General features: G+C 37.9%; 1 protein-coding gene across 4 annotated transcripts in view; it reads left to right on the forward strand.

Moving 5' to 3' along the window:
* The window catches only part of runx1 (RUNX family transcription factor 1), a 72,785-nt gene that overhangs the window by 29,001 nt on the left and 20,930 nt on the right, over positions 1-22,854 (forward strand). For 3 of the 4 annotated variants that reach the window (XM_084105817.1, XM_084105815.1, XM_084105816.1), the window contains exons 3-4: positions 19,175-19,431; positions 20,665-20,821. In XM_084105817.1, the coding sequence (XP_083961943.1) occupies positions 19,175-19,431; positions 20,665-20,821 (414 nt within the window). Of the gene's footprint in view, positions 1-16,127; positions 16,719-19,174; positions 19,432-20,664; positions 20,822-22,854 lie in introns of those variants that run through there. The other variant, XM_084105818.1, reaches the window with a different exon arrangement.

Consider the following 22,854-nt stretch of genomic DNA (forward strand, 5'->3'; position numbering starts at 1 on the left):
AAAAAAAAGAAAAAATAAAAAAAATCAATAAATAAAAAAAAAAAAAAAAGAAAAAAAAAAAAATATATATAATTAAAAACATAAATAAATAATAATAATAATTATTATAAAAAAAAAAAAAAAAAAAAAAAAACACATACAGCAATAACATAGGCTGCTTGTCTATATACTCTCAATGTCCATCAATTCCACGAAGGAGTCACCATCTAGACTCTCCAAAAAGTTATAAAACACTTTCCAGATGGACCAAAAGGTATGTGGCTTATTTTTCAAAAAGTAGGTAATTTTTTCTAAGGCAAGGTGTGAGGTCATCCCCTTTATCCATTGAGACACGCCGGGACTTTCTTCTTTTTTCCAAGTACATGCTATTACACGTTTAGCTTCTAGCAAACAGAGAATTAACAATAATCTTTCATGTTTGGTGATTTTAAAATTCAGAGGACAAACATGCAATATACACAGCTTTGGATCAAGAGGAATTGCTTTACTAATGACTTGGCTTATAATATTCAGTATCTTAACCCAAAAGCAATTAACTTTAGTGCATTCCCACATACAGTGAAATAAAGTTCCCTTTTCTTGTTTACATTTGTAACACATGTCAGGAATATTCGGGTTGAAGTGATGTAACTTAACTGGAGTGATATATTGTCTGCTCAACCATTTATACTGAAGTAATCTCAAATGGGTGTTCATTGTCTGAGTTTGGGCTTTCAAGCATGCCATTTGCCACTCTTCCTCGGTTATATCAGTCTGCAGGTCAGACCGCCATGCTTGAAGTCTATCATTAAATGATTCTTTAGATTTGGCTACAAACAATTTATATAACATAGAAATCTGGCCTCTACCTTTCAAGCAATTAAGTGTGATATTCTCCAAAGTAGAAAGAGTCGGCTCAACCAGACTTTGGCCTTGTCTTGATAACATGAAACTACGTAATTGCAAATATTTAAAAAAATGTTTTTGCGGAATTCCAAACCGTGTCCTAATTTCTTCAAAGGACATAAATCTTCCCTCGTTATAAAGATCAGACACCTTACTAATACCTTGAATTGACCAGATTTTAAAGCCTGGATCGGCTCTTCCAGGGCGAAAATTTTCATTACCAAAAACCGGTGAAAAGGGTGAGAAATGCGGTAATTCCCCTATGTGAGCAAGAGCCTCAAACCAAACTGCTATAGTATTTCTAGTATACGGGTTTTTAGTACATTTACTTAACTTTTTAGCATCTGTTGAATACAAATATAAATTCAAAGGAATTGGGATAGAGTGAGCCTCTATAGATACCCAGGTCGGAAGATAATCCTTCTCAAAATAAAACATTGCTGCTCTAATTTGAGCTGCCCAGTAGTACCATTTTAGGTTTGGTAGGTTTAACCCCCCTCTATCATAAGGCAAGTAGAGCAAGGAGAGCCTGAGACGAGGGCGCCTGTTATTCCAAATGAAGTTTGTAAACGATTTTTTCATTCGGGCAAAAAAAGAAGAATGTGGAGGGAGGGGGATAGATTGGAAGAGATATAACAATTTGGGTAAAATTGACATTTTTAATATATTAACACGGCCAATCAATGAAATAGGAAGTTTTGTCCATCTATTCAACAGGTCAATTGTCGAGTCTGATAGGGGCTTATAATTGGCTGATACAATTTCATTAACAGTTGGTGTAATTTTGATCCCAAGATAGGTAAAGCCTTCTTGTGAGATTGTAAAGTTTGACTGAACTGGGGGGAGAAGTCTTTCTGCTTTGTGGAGGAACAGCAACACAGACTTAGAATTATTAATTTTATACCCCGAGAATTCTCCAAATGTTTCAATCAAATTTAGCAATGCTGGGATAGACCGTTTTAGATTAGAAGAGAATATAATTATATCATCTGCGTACAATGAGATACGATGTTCTGAGGATCCAATTGTGATACCAGAAATATGTGCATGATTACGAATTGCCATAGCCAGTGGTTCAATTGCTATAGTGAAAAGCAGAGGAGAGAGCGGGCAGCCCTGGCGTGTACCCCTGTAGAGTCTGAAAGGGGCAGATGTTATTCCATTTGTTAATATCTCAGCTAAAGGGTTAGCATATAGGATCCGGACCCATTTCATAAACTTATCCCCAAACCCCATCCTTTCCATAGTTCTGAACAGATACTGCCACTCAATTCTGTCAAACGCTTTTTCAGCGTCTAATGACAGGAGTGCATTATCGCGAGTATTACATTTCTCATGTAATATATTAAGTACTCTACGAATGTTATGGAAACCCTGTCTCCCCCAAACAAAGCCATTTTGATCAATATGCACAAGCTTGGGCAAATGTATTTCTAGTCTCTTTGCTAGCACTTTGCAAAGAATCTTTAAGTCATTATTCAGGAGAGAAATTGGTCTGTATGAACCACAATCAGTTGGTGACTTGCCAGGTTTTAACAACAGAGTGATCACCGCAGTATTCAAAGAGGGAGGTAAAGCCCCATGATCTAGTGACTCCTGGTACATTTCCAATAGAGGATGAATTAATTTATGAGAAAAAAATTTATATAGCTCTATTGGTATGCCATCTGGCCCTGGGGTCTTCCCTCCTTTCATACTGATAATGGCCTCAGACAGCTCCTCAGACCTTAGGTCATCTTCAAGAGATACCATGAAGCCCAAATCCGTTGACCCAAAGTCCAAAGTATCTAGGAAAGCCTTTTGTCTCTCTGCTGCACTCTCAAAATATTCAGAGCTGTAAAGAGCCTGATAGTAGTTCCTAAAGACCACATTTATCTCAGTTTGATCAAATGTTATCTCACCCTCCTTTATCTGAATAGAATTTATGGCTCTTTCAGTTTGTAACTGCTTAATACGCCAGGCTAGTAACTTACCCGCCCTCTCCCCACCTTCATAATAGGTCTGTTTAAGTCTCATCAAACTTTTCTTGGCGTGATCTAATGAAAGTTCATTATATTCCATTTTCAATTTGTGCAATTCCAAAAGAAGATCAGGTGTAATTTTCTGGTATATTTCAGATTCAATTCTCTTTATTTTATTTTCGAGGTTTACCATTTTTGCTTGGCAGCTCTTATATTTATAACTTGTGTAGCTAATCATTCGTCCTCTTATAAAAGCTTTAAATGCTTCCCACCTAACTGAGGCAGATGTTTGATTCGTGTTAATTTCAAAATAATAGTCTATCTGTTTATCAATGAAGTTCAAAAATTCTGCATCTCTCAGCCAAGTTATATGCAAGCGCCATCTTGGGGGTCTACATGAAAAGTTAGGAAAGTTTAACGTGAATGAAACTGCAGCATGATCTGAGATTAATATGCTATCATACCAACAGTTCCTAACTTTAGATAATAGATCAGCAGATAAAAGAAAATAATCAATACGAGAAAATGTTTTATAAGTACTAGAGTAGCATGAATAAGTCAAACTATCCGGGTTTCTGTTCCTCCAAATATCAATTAAATTGAAATCTTGCATACACTGTTTTAACTCTATTCTGGTTTGTAAATGAGAGAGGTCTGATTTAGTTGATCTATCTAGTTCTGGATATAGAGCGCAATTAAAATCTCCTCCTATAACAAAATCTCCCTGCAGTCCAGCCAATGTTAAAAATAGATTTCTGTAAAAAACAGGATTCTCCACATTAGGCCCATAAACATTCACTAAATTCAGTCTAACAGATAGGATCTCTGCTTGGATAATTATATATCGCCCCAGTTTGTCCGTAATTGTGTTAATTATTTGTAAAGGTATGGATTTATGTATAAGTGTGAGAACCCCCCTAGAATATGAATTGAAGGAGGCCGAAAACACTTGCCCTGGCCATCTCTTCCTCACCATTACAACATCTTCTGAAACTAAGTGAGTTTCCTGAAGGAACACTATTTTAGCTTTCATTTGTCTAATTCTATTCATCACTTGTTTTAACTTTACAATTTTGTTTAGGCCTCTTACATTCCAGGAAGTAAATTGAATATCAGATAAGGAAACCATTATTGCATATGCAGTATGTGCCCGTTCTTCCAAAAAATGCGAAAGTAAGTATATAGACTATTATTTGAAGGAGGAAATGTGTATATATATATATATATATAAAAAAAATAAAAAATAAATAAATAAATAAATAAAAAAACATGCCGAACGGAACAATCGGCCAAACAAACAGGTATTTCCCCAAATGAAATACCATCACCCCTCCTCCCCTCCCCAGTTAAACACTTCCCAAGGTCTTCTTCAGAGAGCCTGGTTGTAGCACTTTGCCGGTCCACCCGCGAACTTTCCACGGTGAGGAACAGCTTGCCTGATCGCTGGGCGGGTCCCGCAACAGTCAGAAATGTCAACCCAACATCGCATCGCGAAGAAATTATTTTAGCATTTAGCTTATCAATAATAAATCAGTAGATTGCTTACGTTTATGAAACTGAACGTAGATCCCAAGAAGAAATGTTTTCCATAAGTCCTGCTAGGCATCATCTTTTAGATCCTGCAGAAACCTCTGAGCGTCTGGAGGGCTGTTGAATAAATGGCGCTTTCCCTTGTGTGTCACGCACAGAGTGGCTGGATGCAAGATGCCATACCGCAGTTCGGGGATATTAAGATCGCGAAGATCTTTCTTCACCGCGTCAAATCGTTTCCGCTTCTTATGCAGTTCAGCCGAGACGTCAGAAAAGAACATAAGCTTACTTTTGTCCAACATCACTGTGCCTTTTGCTCGAGCTGCTTTCAGGGTACGAACTTTGTCAGCGTAGTTTAGGAATTTCATTATCACGGCTCTTGGCGGAGAGTCAGGACGATCTTCGGAGAATCTGCCGATTCGGTGAGCTCTCTCAATTACAAGTGGACCAGGAAAGTTTTCCGGTCCGAGGATCTCAGGTAGTAATTTCTCTAAGAAAACACACATATCTTGCCCCTCATTTTTTTCTGGAAGTCCCACTAAACGTAGATTCGACCGACGGCTGCGGTTTTCCAGATCATCGACTTTTAATGAGAGTGATTCAATGGTAGTTTTCAATGTTGCATTTTGCGTTTGCAACTCTGAGACGTTATCTTCTTGTGTACTTATTCGATCCTCGGCTTCTGTTACCCGTGTTGTGAGGGCTTTAAGGTCGCACTGCACTCCGTTAATCGCCTGGAACAATCCATCAAATCTCACAGTAAATTCCGACTTCAGTGAGTGGATAGCCTCAAGAATTGCAGAAAGTGACTCTTGGCTACCACACGGCGCTCCATCATCGTCACAATTAGCTTCGGTAGATCTAGCATCTGTCTCGGCGCCGGCGGTCGATTTTACTTGTTTTTGTGTCGTTTTAATTGGTTTTGGTGGCATCTTGGCATACTAAGATATATCCGAATTCAGAATGGAATCAGTTTGTCAGCGATTATTGGGTTAAAGAGTTAAGTTTTATTCAGTATTTGTTGCGGAGCTCCGATTCGCGTCCACTCAGCACCGCGCCATAACCGGAAGTCAACAGGACATTTCTGAATGGTTAGTTGAATTCATGAAGCTGATGTGTAGTTAACTTCTAGTCATTGATTAGCATATTCTGTCTTGATAATCTATAAATCGTGTTCAGGGGGCGGGGTTTATGTAAATTCTAGGGTTGGTGATGTCACTAACCCGGGAGGAATGTGGTGTAGTCTCTACCAGCCGTTTGTTGTAGTCCTTAACAAACTATTTCTTTAAAAGCAAATATCTCCCTTTGCTCTGAACTTTGAGCGTTGTAACTTTGCAGATGTTGTTTATTCTCAAACAGCAACATTACACACTATCTAAAGTTAGAAAAGTGAAATCATAATCAACCACCCCTTTAAACAATGTAATAATTTAATGAAACAATGAAGCTCATTGAAGTAATGAATATTGTTAACAAATGATTATGCAATTTAGAAAAAAATGTTCTTTGTTTAGGTATTTGGTTCCATGAAGAACCTTTAACATCTAAGGAACCTTTCCATTGCACAAAAGGTTCTTTCTTTAGATTATAAAAGGGTTCTTCACCATTAATCTCATGTGACCTCACATTGTTGGAGTAAATTTGTGTTTCTCATACATTGATTAATTTGTGGCGGCCTGCCATAATATCTACACTGACCGCCACAAATAGATTTGTGCTTTCTATGTTAACTAGACTGTGGCGTCCCGAAAATATATTTAAACTAAATAATATTAACATAAAAGGAACCTTTGAGAAGGGTTCTTTGCAGTACCGAAAAAGGTTCTTTATGGCACTTAGACAAAAATAGGTTCTTCTACGGCATCGCTGTGAAACTCCCTTTTTGGTTCTTCCTGGCACCTTTATTTTTAAGAGTGTAGGATGAGATTCACTCAGCTAATATCTGTTGAAACCTGGAGCGTCGAAACTGTCTAATCTAGTGAGTGTCTGTGCTGACAGAACAAACCTGCGCTTTAGAGTCGAAAGACTGAAAAATTCAGCTCTTCCGTCCGTTTCTTCTCAGTGTCCATACCCTCATCCCGTGTGTCAGAAAATCAATCAGCAGGATTCAGAGGCCGGCCTCTGCTGAGAACTGTGGGGCTTCTGAATAATTGACTTCTCGTGACCCTCCAGCCTGACACTCACACACCCTCAATGGCCTGGCGTTTCCACACTTCCCATGCAAAACTCACCGCCATGATGATGATACGATACGGTGTTCTGGCTGTTTGTGCAGTTGTTTCACACTAGCCGCGTTTCCATTACAGATTTGTGCGTTACACTTTATTTTCCAAACGATTGCGAATATACAGCGCTTCTGTTAACCGATGTTATGCGACTAAAACACCATTATTTCCTCTCGCGATAAATCATCCCAAAAATCATGGAGACGGATGATGGTAGGTTTACGTATATCCCAGCCGCCGCACTAGCCGTTATCATTAATGGAAGGAGACGTATGTGTTATCCAAGCATTAATGGCAAGGAAAGACTTATACTGTGAGCGGCACATATGAGGAGTTTCTGGGTGTTTCTCTCTTATTTCTGCTTCGAGCTCTTGATTGTGGCATTTCTTTGTTGTTTAGAATCCAGTATTCCTGTAATTCTTTTGTCTTTTATGAGTTTATTGAAGAACTCTGTCTCGTCTTCTGTCCAAACACACCGCGTCATCTACGTCAGGTGACTGTAAATGCTTGTTTCCATTGCAAATATTCCTTTTTCGAATTGCCTGAAAAACCACGTAAAAACGTTTGTACGATATATGGGAGTTTTTGCTAAATTGACGTGTTTCCATTGGCCGTATTTTCAATTTTCAATTTTAATTTGCGCAATTTGAAGGGTAATGGAAACACGGCTACTGTCTGAAAAGAGTCCTGCTCTCTCACGTCTCTGATCCTTCCTTCAATGTTGCTTTCTAATAGTAGACTTTGCAAATAAGCCACATGATTCTGGGCCCTATCTTACACCCGGTGCAATGCAGTGCCAAGCACGACGCAAGTGTTTTTTGCTAGTTTCAGCCCGACGCAGTTATCATTTTCTCGTCCTGCGCCACGTTGTTTAAATAGCTAATGCAGTTGCACCCGTTTATGCGCCCATGGGCTGCTGGTCTGAGAACGAGGTGTGTTCTGGCGCATTGTTGGCGTGTTGCTATTTTGAGGCAACAGAAATAGACTGAGCCGTTGACCGACTGAGACATGGACTAAAGTAAATGGCGCAATATATATATTTTTTGTTATTTAAAGAGCACGTTAGTAATGTGCGCCTATAGGCGGGTCCACAACGCGCGTACACTCTGCTTATTACACACACAGGGACACACAGCAACACACACACATGCCAAATATTAAAATTAAAAGGATTACAATGTAAAAGATTATTATTGTGTACATAAAGATATGGTGAATCCGGCTTGTCCCGTAGATGTTCTGCTTGCGCACTTTTACCTCGCGCACGAGCAGATCCGTTTGTGCTCTGGAGACGCTTCGGTCTTTCCACTATCAAATTCCGTCATGTAAATAGCGAATCCGCCATGGCGCGAGCGCAACTGGCATTTAAAGGGAATGGGAGATGAGACTCTGATTGGTTTAACGCACGTAAATCCCAAAACACACCCATTACTCATTATGAGAATAGGGACAACCCTTTTAGACCATGCGCCGGGAGAAAAAAACATTGTGATTTTATTTCCATCAAGAGGTGCATGCTCAAGTCCAGCTCTCTGTAAAGTCTCCGCCAGCACATCCCAAAGACTTTCAATGAATTTAAGATCTGGATTCATGTGTGAAAATGATTCTTCATGCTCCATCCCAACCATTCACAGTTTGAGCTTGATGAATCTTGATATTGTCATCCTGGAATAAGGCCATGATGTGTCTTCCTACATGGTTGATTAACATTCCCCAAAAAACATGAAATGTTCTGGGTTTCCGTGTTTTCACTGTTATACGGTAGGGGGCGCTATGAGACATCTTCTGAAAGAATACTGAATCTCCAGATCAAAACACATGCGAAGAAGACGCAGAAACAAGCGATAGCATATGTAAGCAGATGCATATGAAAAATAGCGTGATTATCATTAGCATATAAATCAAAACGGCCTAATGTTACTGAATGAAATGTCGACTCAGGACTGTGAAGTTTTGAGGTGTTGATGGACTCGATCGACTCCATCTGTGTTTAGATCATCGTTCTGAATCCAATCCAGACGTACTCTTTGACAAAAATACGTTTTTCTCAGCTTTTTGCTCAAAATCGTGTTTTTTTTAATGAAACGTACCCATATTCAAGTGTTGATAAAAAAGAATGCATGAATAAAACATTTTATTTTATTTTTTTTACTTTATTTTGATATATTGCATGTTCAGATATTCATACAACAAAATATTGTGGGGGCCATAAAAGTTTTGTGAAAATGATCAAAAAAGCTGGAGGTGGCTAGCAACTTTTTTTTTTAAACGCTGGAGGGGAAAGAGTTAAACGTACAGTATGGAATTTTTCGCCACTAGGGGTCGCTAACCTCTTTACAATAACAAAGGCGTAGTTTGATGACGCAACATTTGCTAAGAATTATGGATCTTGTTGTCAACGTCAAGCCGACTGATCTAATAATGTTTATGGATGACTGAATACATCGATGCTTTTATCATGACTGTGATATGAAGCAGTTCAGGATTGCTAAGAGACAGCTATCAGCTCCACACGCGACGCGAGTCCCACGGATATAAAAGGAATATGGACATTTCATTCTACCGAACTACACGCAAGTGCAGAATTACTACTCACAGGTCAGTTTATTAGACAAATTAAACTTGTGAGGTAACGCAGCGCTGTTTCACTTGGTCTAACATTACACTATCACACTAAACTGCATTTGAATGTGTTGAAATGTATGTGTTAGTTTGTCTGTATGAGACTAGCAGTAAACTAGATCAACATTAGAATAACATACAGATCATATTCTAACATTTATATACTGTCTATGGGAGCTCTCGGCATCTCGAAAACACTGCGCTGATATTGATTCTCGTTTTAGTTCTCCTTTTTAATCCAAAGTCTGCTTGCCATGGTCCATAATGTTTGAACGAAACAACAACAGCGTGCAGATAGACATTGCGAACTACACAGTTGTCCACGTCTGTCGCCTTGGTTACTATCAGACGGCTCTGGTTCATAGCTCTGGTTGCTATGGCAGCACGAGCGGAAACCAGGGACAACGCGGATATGACGCCATTGACTGCGACAAAACGGAAATAAAGAAACGGGACGTTTCTCGAATTAAATTACAAATTTCTCCTGGTTTGAAAGTTGTTGGAAACAGTCGGGATAATGTAAGTACACAACTAAAAAAAATATATAACATAGATATAGTGATTTTTGCTATTTTTAAAGCAAAAAAGTTACATATTGTGCCTTTAAGAAATGAAAAGCTACACTCCATCAATCAGGGTTAGAAGAATGGTTTCCAAACATATAGAAACATAATAACCACTACAATAATGATCCAATCATAGACTCATTTGCCTATTTAAATCCAAACAGCAACTTTTTTTATTATTATTATTATTTTTTGGCCGGGCAGCGTATATCAATATTTTCACAGTTTGGTGCATTAATATAGGATTCATCTGACATGCAGCCAGTTACAGGTGTGCATTTTGGCTTCAACTATCCGTTTTAAATATACAGCTTTATTTCAGTTAGTTGTTTGATGTTAATATAGTTGATTGTGAGCAGTCCTGATCCTGTAGCCTGTTATAATGCGCAGCAGGATCTCTCGTTCCAGTGTACGAGGCCTTTGGGAGCCGTGATGGAGGTAGATTGAAACTCTCAGCGGGACCCTTTCATGTGCTGTAGTTTCCTCACAGGAGACTCTTACAGCGCTTCATCTTAAAGCTACAGTAGGCCGGTGTGTGTGTGTGAGAGAGTGTGTGTGTGTGAGAGAGAGTGCCTGCGAGTGTGTGTGTGTGTGTGTGTGTGTGTGTGTGTGTGTGTGTGTGTGTGTTTGTGTGTGTGAATGCCTGCGAGTGTGTGTGTGTGTGTGTGAGTGCCTGCGAGTGTGTGTGTGTGTGAGTGCCTGCGAGTGTGTGTGTTTGTGTGTGTGCGTGTGTGTGAGTGCCTGCGAGTGTGCCTGTGTGTGTGTGTGAGGGCAGAGTGCTTTGCTCTGTCACTTGGCTGTGCTGCTAAACGATATGTCAGAAAATCAATTAATTACTTTTAAGCAGCAGTTAACGGCTTCCACACAATACAGCCGCATGAATTATTAAAGAGGACGAAAGCTGAGTTATTTTCCTCACTCTCTCCCTTAACTAACCTCCCAGTACAGAGCAGACAAACCAGTGGGACGGACTGGAGGACGGGAGCTTACAAAGAGACTCATGAAGACAGAGCGCAAAAACAGGAAACAAACTGATACATTTGAAACGAACTGATACATTTGTAGCATGTAGAACACATTCTGATGTTGCTATGCGGTTGCTAAGGTGGAATTTAGAATGTTTCTGATTGGCTATGTTCTTTCTAGAGAGATGTAACAAGGTTTGCCATCAAAAGTCAAAGATCTCAATCATTTCTCATCAAATAATCTGAGCCATTGAATCAATAACTCTAGACTCTTACAAAATGTCAACTAGTGACTCGTTAATGTTTTTATTTTTCCAAATTAATTTAGGTAGAAACATCTGAAACAAATGTAATTATGAAATAAAATTTATTAAATTCATAACCATAGACAATGAACCAAATTATTTTATTGGTAACACTTTACAATAAGGTTCATTAGTTAACATGAACTAAGAATGAACAATACTTCTTCAGCATTTATTAATCTTAGTTAATATTAATTTCAACATTTACTGATACGTTATTAAAATCAAAGGTTCTATTTGTTAACATTGGTTAATGCACCCTGAACTAACATGAACAAACAATTTTTATTAACTAACACTAACAAAGATTAATAAATACAGTAACAAATGCTCATTGTTAGTTCATGTAAGTTAATACATTAACTAATGAACCTTATTGTAAAGTGTTACGTTTTATTAGATGTTTTTACCAGACACCTTACTGTTTGCTGATATCGAGTACATAATATAATAAAAATATCCTAATAATATGGTTTATATCTTGAACTTTAGGTAATTTCTTGATGCGTTTTTTCGTCTAGTGAATATTTGAAGCGATCTTTGTTTGTTTTAAACATGATTGGCTGATATTCAGTCTTGGTTTGGTCAGTAGTTTTGGCAGCATTGATTGTCGGGCCCCAGGAAGCCATTATTGATCGCGTGTGGCCCCGGGGTGGCCCGTCTCTGGGGGCCCGTAGGGGACAGACTGCCTGCGGGCACAGGGCAAACGACATCTAAATCTGTGCCGTTTCCCGTTAGTGTGTGTGTGTGTGTGAGGAGTTTGTGAGAATTCAAAAGGCAAGACTGTATCTTCTGCGAGTTCGCTAGACGACTGTGTGGTCTGAAGCCGTTGTTCGTGTGTGTGGTATCAGCGGTGACTGTACCTGTCACACACACCTCAGTGCTGATGTTACGACCCTCACGACTGACTGTGGCTTACCAACCTCTTCCGTTAACACACCCAGACAGCCAAAGTCCTCGAAGCCTCGAAACTCCAGCTGTGGTCTGGATTGAGTTTGAAGTCTCTGAGACGCCGTTCAGTGAACACTACAGATCCGCCATATTCCTGACGCACATCCTAACTGTAGATCGCTGACCCAGCGAAGGTCACGGGGTCAAGACTGGTCAAATGAATGGCTTTAATGCAATGCAAGTCACTTCGGATTAAAGTTTCTGTGAAATGCACTTTATGCTTACATTTATGCAGTTTACAGACGCTTTAATCCAAAGTGACTTGCATTGCATTAAAGCTATCAGTTCATGCATTCCCTAGGAATCAAACCCATGTGCATAGATGTAAATAGAACATTATATGCGACTGATTTGAAACTAATAATCATAAGGTACATAGCACAAATATTAGATAAAATAGTCAACGTTTAATAAGGTTAGATTAGATTTTAATATTTTTTGAAAGAAGTCTTTTCTGCTCACCAAGGCTGCATTTATTTGATCAAAAATACAGTAAAAGCAGGAATATTATTTCAGTTTAAAATAAGTGTTTTCTATGTGAATATATTTGAAATGTAATTTATATCAGAAGCTTTTATTCAAAGTGACTTGCATTGCATTAAAGCTATCATGCATTCCCTAGGAATCAAACCCATGTGCATAAATGTAAATAGAACATTATATGCGACTGATTTGAAACTAATAATCATAAGGTACATAGGACAAATATTAGATAAATAGTCAATGTTTAATTAGATTAGAAGTCTCTTCTGCTCACCATTTATTTGATCAAAAATACAGTAAAAGCAGGAATATTTTTAAATATTATTTCAGTTTAAAATAGCTGTTTTCTATGTGAATATACAGTAAAGTGTAATTTATATCCTGTGATCAAAGCTGAATGTTCAGCATCATTACTCCAGTCTTCAGTGTCACATGATCCTTCAGAAATCACTCTAATATGATGATTTCTATTTGAAATAGAATCTTTGGCAACATTATAAATGTCGTTCCTCTCACTTTTGATCAATGTAATGCATCCTTGCTGAATGCACGTATTAATTTTCTTTAAATTAAAAAAAATCTTGTATAAACTCTAGTATAAATTCTAATGTCAGAGGAGAAGCTTTTAAGTTTTCTAGTTCTGAAACTCGTGAAACCCTGAAACCAAAACAGAATCTAAACGTTTTCCAAAATGAAAGTCAAAGTGGGTGTTTTGCCTTCATTTTTAAGTTTATTTGTACGAACTTAAAGCTTCTTCGCCTGCTCTCTCATGCGTGATCTCAGCGTTTTCACTGCATGCAGAGTAAAATCAAGATGTCGGGGGGGAATCAGTGGCTAAATGAAGTGAGCGGGACAGAAGAGCCCCGGGGCAGAGAGACGGGCCTGTCTCCTGAGGACATGCTTTCTGATGGGATATATTAGTCATGACTGCATGTCAACTTTTAATCTGTATTCGGTGTAATGCGGAGCGGGACGGTGGGAGACGGGAGAGTATAAAGCCAGCGAGGGGAAGGAGGGAATCCATATTCCTCTGCTGTGAATCCTGGATTGAATCAGAGCAGGTCCAAATGAATTCAGGCCCGTTCAAAGCGCCGGGACCGATCTCGTGGGCCATGTACTTCATGAGGAGGGGCCGAAACGCCAACGCACTCTTCGGTAAAGCCTCTAGTTTCTCTCACACTTTCGTTCTTCATGAATCACATCGTGTTTTTTTTTTTCCTTTTCTGCTCGTCGTCTTCAGTTTCTCTGGTTTTTGTCTTTCCCTCGCTGTAGAATGTGAAAGAGGAACTGTTGAAATAGGGAACAACAACTTCATGTTCCTTCATTGCGTGTGTGTGTGTGTGTGTGTGTGTGTGTGTGTCCTTAAAATCAGGACTTTGTTTTTCAGATGAAATAATATTTGCTTAATGTATGTTATTTCCAAGAAACAATACGCTGACCATCTGATACGAGATCTGACATGATTTGATGTTTGCTTCCAAGTCGCCTAAATGTTTCTAAAGGCCGAATTATAATAATTGTATTAATTTCAGAGGGAAGAAACCCATTTATAGTATTATATTGTATTCAGCGTGTGCTTCCTCCGTGGCTCGAGCGAACATGATCAGATATTTGTAACCCTGCAACGCTTGTCAATATATTTTATAGCCGACTACAAGCGCTATTGATTGCTCAACTTTCAGAGATCAGATTTCTCGAAATCAGTAAAACACAAGACGCGTCCAAGACCTGCGGTGCCTTTGTGCTAGAAAATCATTTATGATTGGCGTGCATGTTATATTATTTTCCCTGAAACTGATCTTTGCTTTCAGATTCAGCTGTTTTTATATGCTTTATTGGCTTCATTCATATAACATATTATTCACTTTTAAATTAGTTCAACTATATCATGCAAATTGTAATTAGGGATTTAAATTGTAATTTTTATTCAGGCACTTTTAATATTTAATATGAATATTTATTATTATTATAGGTTAAGGTGACGTAGTTACGTTGTACTTACTCAAATAAGTATGAATTAATTACATGTACTTACTATAGAGTTGCGGTTAAGGTTTGTTTTAGGGTTAATTACTTGTAATTATGCATAATTTACTGTTTTTACTATAGTAAGTAAATGCAGTAACATGTAACTACGTCACCTTAAAATAATGTGTTACCTAATTATAATATATAGCCTATTTGTTTTAATATTTATAATAGATATTATTGTATTCTCAGTATTTTGTACCTAATAAACACAGTTACAAACATGATTCTGTATAGTTTGAAAAGATTAACTAAAAAGTACAATGAATGTTTATATATATATATATATATATATATATATATATATATTCCTGTCCTTGTTCTTTCTGGCTTCACTAGACTCAGATATGAAGTCTTTATTCTCAGATGAACTCAGATGTGGTATATATGTTCACAGTCAGATAAACGTCTGGGTAAAAATCAAACGACTGACTGATGTAAGTTCCTGATGTAATGAACAGGACAGTCAGTATTTTCAAAGTGATGACATCTGGATTTGCATTTTGTTTCATATGTAATGTTCGGTACAAACAAGGAAGATGAGACATGAATAACACGGATCTCATAAAGCAGCTCTTTACATTTTTACAAATGAATCATGACCAGAAGAGAACTTTTAGTTCTTGGTGTTATTGTTCTGAATTACTCCTGATTAATAAAACTCAATCTTGTGGGAATTGTACAGTCCTGATGAAGCCAAAGGAATCTCAAAAGCACCGTTTAATAATCAAGCTTTTTAAGAAGCCATCAGATCTATTTAAATGTAGCGTGTCCTTTTAACAAGGGCAGGCAAAGGTGATGATTTGGCCTTAAAACACGCAGTCAAGTTATTATTACATTACCATGCAAAAAAAAAAAGAAAAAAAAGAAATGTGTGTGTGAGCGCCAGATTTCAGTAACTGTGCTTCCTTTACAGAACTGACAGTCTTTTGTCAGCGGTTTGGAATTCACATTCTATTCGTTTTACCGAAAGATGACAAAACATTTCTGTGTTGCTTCTTGTCGTCTCCACTTCATGCATTATTATAAGTCCTAACAGACTCCACATGTCTCATGCAGATCGACTGCTGCCCCCTGTTGGCCAGAACACGCCTCAGATTAGATCAGCACTTTTTATCTGCTGTCTTTGTCCTAGAAACATTACTAAACTGTAGTCAGGGACGTTTGACAGTTGTGAATTTCTCTTACTCTTGCACATTTTAATTTGAACTTTTCCGACTGAATTTATTTGTCATCTAATTTATTTGAAGTTGCTATAATGAGAATCTGCTTGTTCTGCTGATATCATGTTCCTTCTGATAAAATAGAAAACAACATCTCCTGGTACAAAACAAGCTAAATGTTTTCTCCCACTGCATTGACATGCGTAATATTCGGTGTCTCTTATATTGCATATAAAAAGTGTTTATATGATTACTTAATATAATATAATATAATATAATATAATATAATATAATGAAACATGCTGTGTTTGTTGTAATTTACCCTGTATTTCATTTTCACCTGATATTCAGTTCCGTTTGATAAGTAACTTAAATCCAAATCAACAGTGAATCAGCGAGAGCGCGCGTCGAAGCACGCGCGAGGAATTCCATTGACTGCTCAGATCCATTTTTTCGCCCTCGGTTCGGACGGTCTTCTGATTGGCCGAGCCCATCGAGGTCTGTCATCACTGTCCAATGAGAGCGTTCGAGGAGGAGGCGTATGCAAATGAGCTGCCCTGGCTGGCGTTCCTGCGCTGCCCAGTGCCAGTAAAAGCGCGGATTCATTCACTCACAACGCATCATCATTCCCACCGCGAGCTGGATTCAGGAAGAATACTTTCTCTCAGCAGCGTTACGCTTGTACACAAGCGAGTGAATGCACTTTTTAGATAGTTTAAGACCGCGAATGCGTCGGCGTCAGGTGCGCAACTTCACGCGCACTTTCCAAAGGATACGCGCGTGCCAAATCATCCTCTCTGATGTCTCCAGCTGAAAGAGGAACAACTTCTACATGAACTGATCAGAGTTCAGTTTAGGCTGAACCGCAGGGTTTTCTCACCTCGCCTAAAGGATAGTAAGCTTGAGCTCGTATCCTTGAGTCGCGCGCGTCAGAATCAGCTGCTCGTCTGGGATCCTGATCCTGATCCTGTGATCCTGACTGAGAACGGTGTTCAAAAGATACCAAATGGTTTTTCTTTGGGACGCCAAATACGGTAAGAGCGTTTCTGAGCTCTGGACACATGCGTAACGGCGGTTTCACGAGTCTATTTTTACGCGTCATGTTTCATAATATCTGAATGTCCGTAGCTGTTAATAATCACTGAGACCTTTAACCTTAACCTAAAACATGATGTTAATGTGACATTCCCATAGGCAAAATACTACAGATTCTCTGTCTCTCGACTTCTGCACAGTTACTGTCAAAGAAAGCAGTGTGAAATAATTAAAATCATGCAAAATAGCTATAGCACAAAAGTGTTAAATAGCATTGCATTAAAATTCGAAATGAAAAATCAGCAACATGAGCAAAAAATGAATAAGTATATGAATATAACTAAATATGAGAAAGAAAGAGATGAAAAATAAGACTAAATAGGCAGATATGTTATTCAGAAATGCACAATTTATACAAAAAAGTACTTTTTTGTAACTGAAGTTCCATGATTAACATGTTTTAAATTCCTGAATTAATAGCCATTTTGATATTTTTTGTTCTTATAGGTGTTAACTGTCCCAGAGGTTGTAAAAAATATTATTAATATTTCCCCCAAAAGATTGTCCGCTGAAACAAGTCAGTGCGGTGCATCCAAAATATAGGAAAACATTATTTTCAACATTATTGAGTTGTCATTAACTATACATAATCATGTTTGTAACTGTTTATTAAAAAAAAATTATTTTTTGAAAATGTATATTTTGTTCAGGTCAAATGGAACCATTAGAGAATTCATGAATAATATGTTAAATACTTTGGTAACACTTTATTTTAGTGTCTTTGTAACACATGTAACATGTAGTTTAGTAATTATTATGCATAATTACATGCAACTAATCCTAATCCCAACCTAAGTACATGTTGTTAATTAATATTACTCAGTACTTAAATGTATAATTACACTGTAACAATGACACCTTAAAATAAAGTGTTACCAATATTCTCTTACTGATTTGAACAATGGTTAAATTAAACCAGAATGTGTGTAGAAAATGTATGAGACCAACATGAATATAAGGATTATATTTTTCAGATGAGTTTTTAAAACAAAAGCAGAATACCTTTTTAAAAAATCTAGTTTTCATCCCACATACTGTGCCGTAAGAATCCGTCTAATGGGATTCTCCTCTCATCTCGTTCTTTAAGTCTCATGTGTCTGGCCTATATGGCGTCCAGCATTTGTGCTGTGTTTTATTCTTTCTGCAAATGCATCTCTCTCTCTTTTCTACACCTTCTCCCACTCGCCCCGAACACCCGTCGACAGACTCCAGGTTTGTGTTTGTATTGGAGAGCGCAGTGGTTCTCTGTCACGTGTTCAGCACTCATGTGGCATTGATTGTGGTCGGCCCGAATGACCGCAGGCCTGACGGTTTTAAAGCTTTCATACGCCTCTGAGGCACAGAAGTCAGCCAGGGTTACGGCACCTGAATTGCTCGGAAAAAGTTTTTTTTTATTAGTTTTTTTTACAAATGTTACAAAACATGACCAAAACTGTGCATTTTAAATTGCATAAAATGATAAATTGTTCCGTTGAATAACAAAAGTGAAAATAACGTAACTGCGGTAAAGTCAACTCATGCTTCTCATGGCTTATATCTCGTCACTTCATGTTTTTTTGTCTCAACTCAAAATCACTGTATTCACGGCTGCAAGAGTCTTATTGCTTTTAAGATATTATTCTGCCTAGTAATGCAGAGCAATGCATTAACTTGCATGTGTGCATACAGTATGTTGGTCCTTTCCTCAGTGGCATTGAATGTTGCTCACTTTAGATCTCATTTTATATAAATACATTAACAAATACATTGTTTTTGCAACTGTGATATATTGCAAACTATATTTTTTCCTATTGTTGCCATGCATTATAGTAATTCAACTATAGTTAAGTAATGTTTTGTTCTCCCAACTCAGAGTGAAGTCACTGTAATAGAAGGCCGCAAATGTCTTTTAGTCAAGATACCAATGTTTAAATAAATAATTGTACTAAAATCAATTATTCTGCTTAGTAATACAGTGCCGAGCAATGCATCAATTCGCATGTGTGTATATGAAGGTCCTGTCGTCAGTGGCATACAATGTTACTCATTCAGTCTCACTTTAGATCTCATTTTATAAAAATACATGTTTGAAACATCTCCGATTTATTTTTATATATTGCAAACTTCATGTTTTCTAATAGTTGCCATGCATTATAGTAATTTTACTATGGTTAAGTAATGTATTTTTGGCCCAACTCAAAGTTAAGTCACTGTAATAGAAGGCCGCAAATGTGTTTTATATAAGATGGCAATGTTTAATAGGTAATTTTACTAGAATTAATTACTCTGCCCAAGTGCAGATCAACGCAACAAAGAAGCGTCTCATATTTATTATTATTGCAAAAGTTAAATACTGTAAATGCTTTAAATTTTCCTATTGTTCTCATGAAAGGCCTAATGCACACGTGTGTTTCAGAACCTGCGCCTGGGCGACGCTTCACGCCTCCCTCGACGACCCTGAGCTCGGGGAAGATGAACGAGGGTTTGCCTCTGGGCGCTCAGGAGAGCAGTGGCGCCGCCCTGGTGGGGAAACTGCGCATGGCTGACCGGAGCATGGTGGAGGTGCTCTCAGACCACCCAGGAGAACTGGTGCGCACCGACAGCCCAAACTTCCTCTGCTCCGTCCTGCCAACACACTGGCGCTGCAACAAGACCCTGCCCATCGCTTTCAAGGTACTCCACCACAGACCGCTCATGGGTTAATGATACTTGGCAATACGAAGAAGAAGAATGCATGTGTTTTCTTAAGAGGAGCTACTGTGTTTCTATTTGTTCCTACTGTAAACCAATGTAGTCATGTTGATTCAATTATTAAATCTTATTTTTTAACGTTATACATTTTTAAAGTAATCTCAGTAATCTCAAATACATTTGCACAACCGCAACTTTAAATTAAACTCGCAGTAATGCCATATTAAGTCTACTTGACTATCAGACAAACTTGTGCTAAGTGCTTATATGGACATTTTAAAATCTTACAATCTCACATTGTTTTTTTGTTTTTTTTAATGCACATCCTTAATTAAGCTAATGATTTGGAGGGAAACATCAGTAATTGTTGCTAATCTCTTGTCGTCATGGGTGACTGCAACATCTTTCATCATCATCTTCCGCATTTGGCAAATGACGGTAAAAATGCGAACCACCCAGTCTTGCCAAAAGCAGAGCGTAGTCCTGCGAGGCATGTGTGCTCTCCGAAACAAAGAGATGAAGAATGAGCTGACATTTACAGTTAATATGCAAATAACCGGCTCATTTAGTTTAGATATGGAGATATTGCACAAGTGGATGTGACGCAGGACAGTATAGAGGATTTGAATGTGGTTTGGGTTTCAGTATCTGCCCAATGTTTTTGCTTAACAATAAAGTCATTAAATATGTTTATTAATACGATCTATTGGTAAGTATAATAATAACGAAATTACAGGAAAATATATATACATATAAATGTCAATAATGTTCAGTTGCATGTACACGCTAGTGTTTGGGGTCAGTAAGATTTTTTATTTAAACAAATTAATACTTAATACTTGATGCATCAAATTCATCAAAAGTGACAGTAAAAACATTTAAAATGTTACATTTGAGAACATAAACTTTGTTCATCAAAGAATCCTGAAGAAAATGGATCTCAGTTTTCCGCAAAAACTGTTTTCAACATTGATAATAATAATGAGCATTATTTATTAATTACATTTCAAAACGTATTCAAATAGAGAAATCTATTTGATTATTTTTAATCATTTTATTAATAGTTGTCGCTTTTTTAGTTTTAGCTTCATTATCCATCAGACTTTTCATTGTAACACAATGTGATAATTGTCGTACGTTGTATTTTTGGAGTGTTTCTAAAATAGAGTTTTGATGTAACAAAGTAACATATCTTGCTCATTCATTGATTGACAGGTGGTTGCCCTCGGCGACATCCCTGACGGCACACTGGTCACTGTGATGGCCGGCAACGATGAGAATTATTCTGCCGAGCTCCGAAACGCCACGGCCGCCATCAAGAACCAAGTGGCCCGTTTCAACGACCTGCGTTTCGTCGGCCGCAGCGGACGAGGTTAGAAGTGACGATGCATATGCATAAAACTTACTCACTTACTCCTCAAAATGTTTGAGCGAAGGAAACACGGTGGATGAAACTCACCGCTGAGCCGTGACGGAGATATTTTAATGCAGTGTCTGCGGTGCACAGAAGTATGTGTGTGTACATGCTTGGTTAATTGCGTATATATGTTCCTATTTGTGTTGATACAGCGCTCACACATCAACACAGACCATTACCAGTCGCTTCCTGTGGCAGTCAAATACTGTAGGTCTTATCTATTTAAAACACAAGCCTCTATATACACTAGCACTTTGACGTTTGAAGCACTTCTCTGTGGTACCGGAGTGCAGTAATGACATTTTTGTGGCCTGTATTTTAGATATTCAAAACTCAAAACGCATCTCTTGGGACAACTTCTGACGGTATTCATGATGTGTGAATTGAGATGACAGAGTAGTTAGTCAACAGAATGACTCGCTTCTGGGAAATGAGTACGGGGTCCCACAGGGCTCTGTTCAAGGCCCGATTTGATTTCGTTGATATAGCCCTCCACGCTGCCTTTAACACACATGCCTGGACCTGCAGTAAACATACGAATGCATACACACTCCTTTGTCTTGCCCTCTTTTGTCTGCATCATCATTTGAACACAGCATAATAGGGGCAACAAAGTCGATGTTTGCAACAGGTGTGTTTGCGTGCTTTGAGAGCAGAATGCAAAATGAAATGTTTGTGTACAGAGAAAAGCGTAAATGTTTAGTCAAGATTGTTAAACAAAAAAATATTTTATTGCATGAAAGTCTTGCATTTCAGTGCATCTCAGACATGCACATCCTCACAGACTGTTGTTTATCCAAGCAACGCTTGTGTTTTTGTGTGTGTGTGTTTGTGAGAGCAGCTGCACTCTGATGTGATGGAAGTGATTAGGTTTAGTGCCGGAAAAGAGTGCGGGTCGAAAAAAAAACAGCGTGTTAAGTAAGGGAGAAATGTAAACTACGCATATCTACGCACTCTTGCTACTCTGTATTATGCAGATGTGTAGATAAGACAGCAGAGACTGCATCTGTGTGTGTGTGGCTTTTCATGTCCATCAAACGCTTTGTTCTCGCTGCCTTGTGGGCTCAAGTACACTTATTAAGAGTCTTGCTGTGTCAGTTGGACTTGTCAGTGCACACACATGGCGTACAGTAACATAGACACAGATAAACAAATTATAAACAAATTCCCCCACCTCTCACACACACACACACACACACACACACGCTTTGTATGGGACCGTCCCCCTGAGAAACACTGTGCACTTCCTCCCTGTTTGGACACTGAGTCTCTCAGACAGAACGACTCCCGTCCAGACGCTAAACCACTGAACCACAGTGTGTGTGTGTGGGTGTGTGTGGGTGTGTATTAGTGCAGAAGGTTTTGTAATGAGTGTGTTTGACAGGAACAGATTAGTTGTTTTGCATGTATATTTCTTGAGAATTCATATACAAAAACGTACTGTGGCAGTGTCAGATATGTAATTATTATCATAAAAATATAGCAGGGAATTTACATGCCTTCAAATGGTACTTTACAAAATATCATGGTATTATTATAGCTCAAATGTGATATCAGATACTATCGTACTTTATTTATTTGATGAGGCCTTCACTATTTTTAATGGCCATTATGATTGAGCAGAGTTTTGGTGTTTCTGTTATTCTTTTTATCTCTTTCTCTAATATTATATATATATTTATTTTTTTCTATCTTTATATTTTGCTGTATTCTATTCTATTTTTACTTTTAATTGAGCAACACTTTTTAAAGTGCTAAATAATTTTTTATATGGCACTAACATTCATGTACTGTGGTTTTTTTACATGGTAGTCTAAGAAATACCGTGGTACTTGTTTTGTAAGTGAGATATGAATGTTCAAAATAATCAGGGTAATACCATGATACTACTACTAATTATTTATTCATTCACTTGCAAAAATAAAAAGTACCTTGCAGTTCTATAGAAATACCATGGTACGTGAATTTTAGTATCATTCAGTATATTT

This window comes from Abramis brama, assembly GCF_963993115.1.
Source record: "Abramis brama genome assembly, chromosome: 2".
Lineage (NCBI taxonomy): Eukaryota > Metazoa > Chordata > Actinopteri > Cypriniformes > Leuciscidae > Abramis > Abramis brama.